Below are 10,315 nucleotides of genomic sequence, written 5' to 3'. Positions count from 1 at the left end.
TTCTACACAATGCTGAAGTGAAATGCACATTTTACAATAACAATCTAATTATTCCACACCCCTCTGAGCTACAGGATGACCTGTTATATAATTGCCAGTAATACAGAAATGTGCCTGCCTCATAGAAATCTTTGCAATAAGTAAAGGTTTTTATTTTACCTAAAAGTAAACTCTTTATTTCTTTGCAATAGAAAAAAACAGACCATTTTCCTGTCATCCCAAATTGTGAGTCATTATCAAATAAACAACGCTGCATTTTAGTTTGTCATTTTTATTAAGTCTGCAGAGTTGGGGTTTCTTTTTTTTTTTAACTACACACAACAAATACTTTGATATTTTCTAAGATAATAAAATAGTGGAACAACTTTTTTTTTCTTAGATTTACATTTGTATAGAAACAATCTGTGGAACTTCTCACTTCAAAAGGGTGTCTAAAAACTGTGATTCATCCGCATTGCTTTAAATAATTGTTGGGTTAAAGGTTGCCATTTCCATTGTCAACTGATATGTGTCTCTATGCTGTTTCCCTTGGGTCCAAAGCTTAAGGCCTTGGGAAGGTGGCCAAGAAAAAAAAGATGGCCACTCTCCTCTCTGTCCTTCCCTTTATATGGAGGAAAGTGATTGGAACAGGACTGTTACAGAAGGAAGGAAGAAAAGAAATCGATTGCACAGATCTTGTTTGCAAGTGTCAAAGTCATAACAAGTCTTTACATGACAACTCCCTATCTGTAGATGGGGAATTCCATCACGACAGCACAGTGCCTGTTTGCCCCCAAATGTTCCTTTCTTCTGCTAATCATGTCAGTTACTACGGATAGGCTGTGGCCAAAAGTTCTCCCTAAGGGCTGGCTCTTTCGTCACACTGAAGTCTTGGCCCTGGCATTATGTCACTTGGATGCTATGTCTTGGTGCCCAATAAGATCTACCATCACCTAAGAAATGCCTCACCCCACCCACAAATCCCCAAAGTGCTTAAGAGTGAAGACCCCATGGGGACAGTATCTTCAGTGCCCAGGGACTCTGGCCTATATCATTCCATTGATCTTAGTCCACTCGTAGATGTCCTGTTCGCACACTATGTCGGAGTTGATGAGGAGGTATCTGTCGCCTACACAGAAGTGCTTCTGACAGGCGGCACATTTAAAACATTCCAGGTGATACACTTTGTCTTTCACCCTCATCGTCATCTCATAGGCACGGATCCGCTTGTCACAGGATGCGCAGAGACCATCTTGGCCAAAAAGCCTGGGGCAAAAATAAAGAAAAGCTAAGAAGATAGTGGCAGAGATAATACTGGAAGAGAAGCCTTGGGGTGGCTGCTATAAAGGAGGCTGAACTTCAGGACGCCAGGAAGCTGGCAGACTTGACCCAGATGATGGCTGACCAGCACAGTCTTTCCTAGAAGGCAGAGGGGACTCTGGGATGAAACTGTGGCATCTGTATTTGGCATGCACCCTCCCTTTTCTGAGTTCTCGCCCTTAATTCAGCAGCCACTCACCATGCCTCTAGGCTGCCCCAGGCTTCTCCTCTGTACAGAAGACTCCCAGCTGAAGTGATTTGTGATAAGGGGTTAGGCATGTATTCTGTCCCTTCCAGGGGAACTGTCACTTTAGAAGAGGAGCTGTAGGAAAGCCCTGGGGGGCCCTTTGAGAGGGAACGGACCAGGGATGCAATAAATTGGGCATCTTTCTGAGGCTCCCAAACTCTGTCATGTCAACAGCCACTAATTCCACCCACGAGGAGGGCCGGGCTTGAATGCCTCTATAAGCTGCAAAGCCCATCCCCACGTGCCTAGGTGCTGGGCCCCAGCTGCCAGGGGACAGGGAGCTCTGCAGAAACCTGTGGTGCAGTGACTTGTGCCTCAGAGATCTGGAGGACAAACAGCATCTCACAGCAAGTGGAAGATCTTAATCCATGGTCCTCGCCATCCCACTGGCATGAATCTCTGGCGAAGCTTCTCTTTGGGACTCTCCTAAGCCTCAGTTATCAGTCACAATATCCAGCATCAGGGTGGAAGATGCAGCATGGTTGCATTCAGTGCAGTGGGTCTCTAAGTGTTGGTCCTGGGACCAGCAGCATCAGCGTGGCCTGGGAACTTGTCAGAAGTACAAATTCTTGGCCTCCCTCCCCGCTACCGATTGAGACTCTGGGGGAAGGTACAGCAGTCTGTGTATTAACGAGCACTTCAAGGTAACTCTGATGCTGGCTACTGTTTAAGAACCAGCCTGCAATAGTGGAATTACACAAGTACTGGAACCAGAAAAGCCGGCTTCAGAGTTGAGGGCCAGCCCTGAGCACCTGAGTATCCCCGGCAAGACCTCTGGTTTGTCTGCGTGTCAGTGAAATGGCAGCAATAATCACAGCATCTGCCTCACTTAGCTGCTGGAAGGCTCAAGCGGAGCATTTCAGAGCACCAGCGGTCAAGGGCTTAGCCATTGCTGCTTTGTTCTAACACATCCTGGGTGTATTCCCCACTGCACCTGTCTTGCTGCAGGAAGTCACTTTCACACGTGGCTGACAACACAGCATGTTAGTGGGTGGTTGCCACATAAAACTTTTAGGACCATTTTAGGTAAATACTTGTTCTTATTGGAAGTTTTTACTAACTCCAGAATATCAGAGAATCAATTGATACATTCTAAGAGGCTGTAGGGGAGATAAGGGCAGTTGACAAATTTTGCAACATTTGGGCAAAATTAATGGAATGGAGAAGGGGTGGGCTGTGAGGAGAGAATTCATTCTTGCAACCAGGGCCAGCTGATTTCCTTCTGAATCCCACTTTCTGTTTGAAGATCTCTGAGTGTTTTCCAGGCACTGCCTGGGAGCAAACTCATTCCTAAGGAAAAACATTTTATCCCAACATAGCAGATGGTGGAGCTGTAGGTAACCACCACCCTGGAGGTCACAGAGTGGAAAGACAGTTCTGGTTTCCTGACTGTTCAGTAAGTTAAGTTTGGGTCTGAGCAACATAAACCACTTAGGAAACAGGTGGCACAGAATGAATCCAACCGCCTGGAGTGTGAGAGATCCTTAAGGAAGAAGGGAGCTGATTAAAGGGGAGTCGGGGAGTAACTTACAATACACATCGGGCAGCTGATGAAGGGAAGGACGAAAGACTAACATTTGGTATTATTAGTCTTATAATATATAAGACAGAATCAGGTCCCAGCATCACCTCTCACTAGCCAGGTGACCCGAGCAAATGGCATCTCCTCCCCAGGCTGCTGTGTCTTAAGTCATAAAGCAAAAGAGCTGGAAGAGGAGGCCCCTGTAGCTCCTTCCAACTCTGGTATTCTGAGATTCTAATAATAGTACAAATAAACCATGACTTGACACTTAACTTGAGTATTAACCTCTGGCACCAAGAATTGGTGCTTTAGGCTGGCTATCCCAGAAGCAGACCCTGAGGTGAGGGTTTATGTGCAAATGATTTATTACTGATGTGTTCTCAGGGGACACCTGTAGGACAGCAGTGGGAGCTGGAGGGAGGGGGAAGAAGCCAAGCCAAGCTGCGTTCTCAGGCTAAAGCCCTCACTCTGGAGTGTGAGTTATGTCTCCAAGTCGCCCTGGCTCCAGGAGAGGTTGCAGGGCTTTGATACTCCTGCAATGTCTGTCATTGATCGAGGTCTGCTGGGCATCTGGTGGGGAGCAGGCATACTCCTGGACCTAATGGATGCAGGTGCTTGCTGTTGAAAGTAAAACTACTGGGGTAGAGGGTCGGGGAGCACACAGAAACTGGTAAAAATGGATCCAAGGGGATCTGGGCTGGGCACCAACTGTTAACAGCTGTTGTTAGATTCCCAACAATACAACATAACAGCAGCAGGGCTTAGGTTCTGCGTGGGGTCTCATGAATATTTGAGGCTAAGTGCCTGAAAAAGACTGTATCAGGAGAGTCAGCCATTGGAAATCCCCAGGGGAGAAGTGATCCTAGGGGAAAGAAGCACTGAACCCCATCGGAGGTCCCTTACAGTCACCCCTCAACTTGCCTTGTTAAAAGATACGGCTGGATATGTTAACAAAGCAAGTAAAAAAGTCCATGGCTAAAGGACTAGCCCTGAAACAAAAACCAATTTTTCTCCTTTGCCAAGAGGTGTAACATCTTAAGCTTTCTGCTGCCCATTTTCATAATAATATAAATATTAAAGCAAGGCTAGAAACGCCTGCACTAACACAGAGTTAATTAACATGTTGCCTAGGAATGTAGCAGGGAAAAGAATTATTTTATGTCACCAAGACACAAGTTAATTAACATTGGGTTCTCCCAGACTATTTTTTTCTCTTCTTTTTGAAAATGGAAAAGATTAACAAGCCCAGGCAGTGCTGGTTTTATTCTTGAATGTTACATAAAACCATAGAGATAGGGAGAAGCCCAGGCTCTTTTGACCTTACTCTACCGCACTTCATTTAATAAGATTCAAATGATTTGACAGGGATGTGGTCAGAAGCCCAATGGGAATCATTTACCCGGCTGCTTGCTGACTGACCTGGCAAACTGGGCAAGCAAAACCAGGTCTGTATTTATCCCGGATCTATCTTCTCGTAACTTAAAAAAAAAAAAAAAGGACCAAAATTATAATCATGATCATTGACAAACCCTACTTATTTTCTCAGAAGCACCAACTTTGCAAAGACTATCAGCGATTAGTGGGGAAGCTTATTCTGTCTTTGGGTAAACAGGTAAGCTTCCTTCACCATGGAATTGCCTGCAGCTTTTTTTTTTTTTTTTTTTTTAAAATATAAAATGCCCTCACGGCAGGTTTGGGAAAAAGAGCTGGCCTAGCAGCCAAGTGCATTGGAGTCTGAACAAGCTTCCATGGGTTGGATGGTCCTGCTGTATCAGGGCTGCAAGCTCTGCAGACCTTCTGCCACAGGAAGATGGCGAAAAACTGACAGCTACACAGTTGAGAAGATCTGACAGTAGAGGGCACAGAGCTACCTCCACGGCAGCTACTATTCAACTAGAAATGCTAGAACATTCCAGGCAAAGGCACTCACTGAGTGTTGTAAAATTCTCATGGCCAATAGTACGACCCAGAGCATGAGAGATGTCCTTAGTTCCTGTCTCACTTGGTGCTGCAGAGTTTTAATCTTACCATTCATTCTTCCATCTCGCTGTTCATTACATTGGAATACACTTTATGATGTCATGAGGGTAAGTTGTAAAAGCAGCTAACGTCTATCTGATACTCCTGTATCAAGCCAAGTACTTTACATGTATTATTCTATCTAATCCTCACCATTTTCTTGGAAGTCGATACTATTATTATTCCCATTTTACAGATGAGGAAATCGAGGCTTAAGAAGGTTAAGTAACTTGCCCAAGATCACAGTGCTAGCAAAGAATATTGTTGGGACTCCAACCTACAACCAACCCCAGGGCCTTTGCCCTTATGTCCATCGAATACCATCTTCCTACTATGAGAGTCAATGCTTGGAGCTCCATGGCAACAACATGGCTTTCTAGTTTTAAATTTCTCATTACATAATATTGGAGTCATACAAAAGAATACTTTATAATATCTATCTATCTATCTATTTTGAAGCATTAAAATGAGCTCCTAAGAACCCACGCCCAAACTTATAAACTACAACACCCCAGTTCCTATGCTACTCCCTCTGTCCTCCTCCCCAACCCAATCCCTTTGTCTGCCCCCAGAGGGAACCACTATTCTGAATTTTGTGTTTACCACTGTCTTGCCTTTAAAAATATTCATATTTTCCCACATAGAAATGCATCCTGAGATCATGCTTCTCAAACAGGAAGAAATGCCAACTGCTTCTCCGCATGGGGCGGCTGGGACTCGGCCTCATTTGCCTCCGCAGCCTGACCTCATTTGGGCACAGATGTCCACGGATGGCCTGACCTCCCTTCTGAGGAGCCGGGGCAGCAGGGAAGATACCTGAGATAGTCTCTCCGGCACAGCTTCCGGCCCAGCTTGTAGTAGAGGCGCCGCCCCACCTCGCCCAGCCGGCACCCACACAGGTCACAGCTGAGGCAGTCTTCGTGCCAGTACTGGTCGATGGCCTTCAGGAAGTAGCGGTCCCCGATGTTCTGCTGGCAGCCACCGCATGTCAGCAGGGACGGGGGGATCTGCAGCACCTCATCCACTGGTTCCCTGGAGAGAAGGCCATGCATTAGGGACATCTCACCGTGGCGGGACTAGCAGCGGAGGTCAGGAATCACTCTGGGCCAAACAGGGAACCTCACTTGATTGCCTTTTGGTGACATAAGGAGAAGGGACAGGACAACATATCCCTAGGCCAGATTGAAGAGAGACCCAGCAACCTTGGGTTAAGACAGGAGAGAGCTAGACTTACACTCTAGATGCTATAAGAAGTCAACACGGGCACCAAGAGCCAAGGCAAGTGCAGGTGGCACTGTACCCCCACTCCCAGCCTGGCGCCATCTGCGCACCTCAGGTCTCTTCCTTTTTCCACTCTCGCCTCCTGCTCTCCTCTTCTTCCTTCATAGTTCTCCCTCTTTTCCCTCCTCCCAAACCCAGGACCCCAGAACACCCCCTATCCGCAGAGGAGGCAGTCGAGACCAAAAGAGTTGCCTGCTGCCAGGCAGCCAGCTACCCAGAGTGCCCAAAATCTGCAAATTCCCCACGTGCCAGCCAACCTCAAGCCCTTCCCAACCGTACAAAAGCAGAGGTGAGGAAACAAGAAGAAAGCAGCCAAAAATTATTTTAGGCTGCTTTCTCTTTCCAAAATAAAAATTGCATCAGCATATCATAGAAATTCTCTTTATTTTGTTTTTTGACATCCCATCCCTCTTACCAAATAAATCCTTGGAGAAAAATTCCAGATAGTAAGGCCATTGTCAAACTTTTAAAGGAGATCAAATAGACCTTTCTTTCCTCCCATGAAAATTTTTACAGCAGCAAAACTGATGGGGATAAAGTTGATTCAGGAAAGAAAATGGGGAGGGGACAACGATTATCTTAAAGAGAGTGGAAGGCAACTGAACAGACGCTGACACCTCAGTCCAGGCAGCTCATTAACAGTGAGCCTATGACACGTGTTCTTTCAGTAAAAAGCCACGCAGAGTCTCTCCTGTTCACCTGCTTCGCTGGAATCTGAATACTTTTATTTTAAATTTTAAAATAAATACTTTTGCCAAAAGTGGCAGGAATGAGTCCAGTACCAACTGGGACAGGAGAAAAACTTAATGCTTGTTGATTTGCAATAATGAACAAGTGCTCTCTGGAACCTTATTCAAACACAGATCTATTTTTTTAAAAAATCTATTATGTTTTTTAAAATGGACATTCTTCCAGCCATGAAATTCCCAAAGGAAGTTTCCTCCTGGGTACCTTGGAGGTGTGAATCTGTACCTCCTATTTCTCACTGGCACTAACTTAGCAGGTGACCTTGTGTCATAATTGGCCTGAGCCCACAAAGCTCAGCACCCATCATACTTAGGGAGGCTCGATCAGTGTCTATAACACACTCTGACAACATTAGGGGACTGTCAGGTAAAGTATGAAGCATTCCCTACGAATATTTAGGAATGCTAAAACCAAACCCATACTTTGTAGATACAGTATAAGAGGACTTCATGAGATTATCTTCTTTTAGAACAAGGAAATGTCAAACCCAAGCCAGTTTCTTTGGGGGAAAAAAAAAATCAAGACCATAAATAGTTTTAAGAATTCACTGAAGCTTGACTTGCTTTCCTTTGTTTCTATGGAGTGTACATAAAGGACTCCCATTCTCCCTTCTGTAAAATAACTAATACCCCAGGTCTTTGCACATGCATCGACTCAGAAAGCATTTCTTCTTTTTCCACAGCCCACGGTCTTACTTTGAGCTTTCAAACACACTCATGGGACCCTGACCATGCTGGATGGACTGATGCTGATGCTGCGAACCAACTGTGAAAGAGAAGAATCTGCACTTAGCTGGTGCAAAACTGCCCTGAATTAAACTGAACTGCTCTCGTTACTCACAGGGAGGCAGTAGGAGCCACCAATTGCCCAGTAGAGGAAATCTCTATATTCATGAATTCTGGCTGTTGTTCTGTCTAAATGTTTCATTTCTATGCTTAGGTAAGTCTCTATCTGTAACTTCGAGAGACTGATTGTAATGACCCAAGTTGGCTTTGAGTGAGTACCCAGCGAAACATCTAGGACACCGGGCTGCAGTAGAAACGTAAAGCCAAAGAGCTATCGTGATGGCCTGAGATGAGATAGAGAAAGACAGGATAAGATACTGGCTCCATCTATCTTTCTATAATTAATGATAATGTCACATTATCTTTGGTGGACAATCCAAGCAAATGACTGAGTGGGATTCACCCTCAAATTAATATTTTATATTCCCCCAGAGCCTATCCGGAATATTACACCTGATATTACTTCGGCCTGGATTTCTGGGATAATTTCTCAACAATTTCCAAGACAGAGAGAGAGAAAAAAATATGCTACAGCAATTTCTCACCTACTTTGTCTGCCTTTGACTAGAACCTGTCTTCACTGGGCAAATAGTGACGTGAAGGAGGGCTTGGTGACCCTCCCTTAGTAGGGGCTTGCTGTGTTATAGAGTTAGCATGCTCCAATTTTCTAAGCTCAGTGAAAAAGCACAAACTTTGAAAAGAGCCAACTTTCTTTAGGGAACTGAAACCTCCAGATTTATCTTCTAATAAAAGGATTAGTGACTAAATTCTGCTGATTGAAAAGGCATCAGGCACCAAGTCATACAATTCACTCCCTTATTGTATTACTATGATCGTGCTCAAGTCTCTGAAAACCCAGGGCTCAGTTGTCATTCTAAGTTTATAAAAAAGTGAACAAAGCACCCTTTAAACCCATTGTTTGCAGAGACATATGCTTTAAAAAAGGAATGTTATTTTTCTCCTAAGAATCTGTTTAAGGAAACTAGGTTTTTGTTATAACAAACCTAGCTCCTTAGAGAACCGGTGTCTTAACCTTCAAGACTGAATAGTCATGTTTATATTCTCATTGGATCGTGGTACTTCCTGTGTTTTATGAGAACATGCTGCGCTTTTATGCTGGTAACTGAGGGTAAAACCCAGGTAAATAAACACCATAGAAGACTGAAATTGGACGGGGTGGGGGAGGGACTTCAAGCAGGAAAGCCCAATTCTTTTCAAGCAGGAAAAGAAAAACAAAACAAATGCCTCTTAAAAGCACAAATGGACAAGTCATTAACCAGCTCCTTTGGTCTGGTGTAACAAATCCCTTCAAAGGATTAGATGGGGACTTCAAAGGAATAAAAATTCTCAAAACCAGACAGCTAATGACTCTTAAAAGGGTATGTGCGTTGACAGGAAGATGATATCTTAAACACCCCTTGGTCCCCATGTTAATACTAAAGAATGGGTATAAATTGGGAATAGGAGAACATTCCAAACCAGTACCAGGCTCAGAAAATATATGCGACAAGTGCTCATTAAAGCTCTGGTTCTCAGACCCCAAATCCTTTTTAAGACTGTGATACAAACTATGAGACGTCGCTCCCCAGAAGAATCCTCCTGTACACAAAATGGTGCACTAACTTTCGAGGTTCACAGACCCCCATCGGTGGACGCTGGGGCGGGGGTGGAGGAGTGGGGGTGGAGATACGTGTACCCAGATAAACTCCGGATTTAGCTGCTCTAGAAGTCTCTGGAGGCCACCGCGAGCTCCTAGGTGGACGGTCGGACCCCCTCACCCGCCCGTCACCCGCGCTGCTGGCAGCCACTCCACCTGAGGACCGGGAGGGGGGGCCGTCGGGAATCCCGGAGGCCTCCACTTGGAACGTTCCCCTTTCCAAGACCAAATGGACAAAGAGAAAGGGGGCCGGGAAGGAGCGAGAAGGGAGCAGAACCAAGCCCGGCACGCTCTCCGGATTGCACCTGCGCGCCTCCGAGCTCCCCCCGTGCTGCTCGCGTGCAAACTTTCTGGCCCGCGGTGGCTTTGGGAAACGTCCCAGGTAGCCTAGAGGGGCCCGCGGAGGCGCCGGGCCGACCCCCTTTCCCTGCCGCCCGCCACCCAGTCCCTCTTCAGTGCCCCCGGAGTCACCCGCCAGGAAAAGGGAACCCCTTGCAAACAGAGGGAACCAAGGCCACGCTGCGGGCGCGCACCTGCGACCCCCTCGCCGGCCGCCCGCGCCACCCTGCCGCGAGGCCGTGGGCACAGGGGGGTGGCAGGGGCGCCGCACTTACTCAGACGGGTCCAGGCTCTTCCTTTCGATGGCCGAGGACATTGGGGAGGGAGGCGGCGTGCCGGGCGGCGGGGGCGCTCCCTTTGTGGCGCGGGGCTGGCCGGCTGCTGCCGGGGCTCGGACCCCCTCGGGTGCTCGGGCGCTG

General features: G+C 46.4%; 1 protein-coding gene across 1 annotated transcript; it reads right to left on the bottom strand.

The window, feature by feature from the left end:
• Window positions 1–255: 255 nt before the first annotated feature.
• LMO2 (LIM domain only 2 (rhombotin-like 1)) lies at window positions 256–10,306 on the bottom strand. The gene is made up of 3 exons (XM_008587972.1): window positions 10,172–10,306; window positions 5,904–6,119; window positions 256–1,245 (listed from the first exon to the last, which is right to left on the bottom strand). Exons 1-3 carry the CDS (start codon window positions 10,210–10,212, stop codon window positions 1,026–1,028), a joined length of 477 nt encoding a protein of 158 aa, XP_008586194.1. The 5' UTR covers window positions 10,213–10,306; the 3' UTR covers window positions 256–1,025.
• Between the last annotated feature and the right edge of the window lie 9 nt (window positions 10,307–10,315).

Source organism: Galeopterus variegatus, unplaced genomic scaffold, assembly GCF_000696425.1.
Source record: "Galeopterus variegatus unplaced genomic scaffold, G_variegatus-3.0.2 Scaffold121, whole genome shotgun sequence".
In the NCBI taxonomy this organism is placed as follows: Eukaryota; Metazoa; Chordata; class Mammalia; order Dermoptera; family Cynocephalidae; genus Galeopterus; species Galeopterus variegatus.
Note: the sequence above shows the minus strand (reverse complement) of the source record. Positions and strands in the feature narration are given on the sequence as shown.

Excerpts from the sequence above, each read along its gene's own strand:
- LMO2 (XM_008587972.1), bottom strand. The coding sequence starts at position 10,212 with ATGTCCTCGGCCATCGAAAGGAAGAGCCTGGACCCGTCTGA. Across the intron at positions 6,120-10,171 it reads AAGAGCCTGGACCCGTCTGA|GGAACCAGTGGATGAGGTGC; the intron begins GTAAGTGCGGCG and ends CCTTCTCTCCAG. Across the intron at positions 1,246-5,903 it reads TGCCGGAGAGACTATCTCAG|GCTTTTTGGCCAAGATGGTC; the intron begins GTATCTTCCCTG and ends TTTTTGCCCCAG.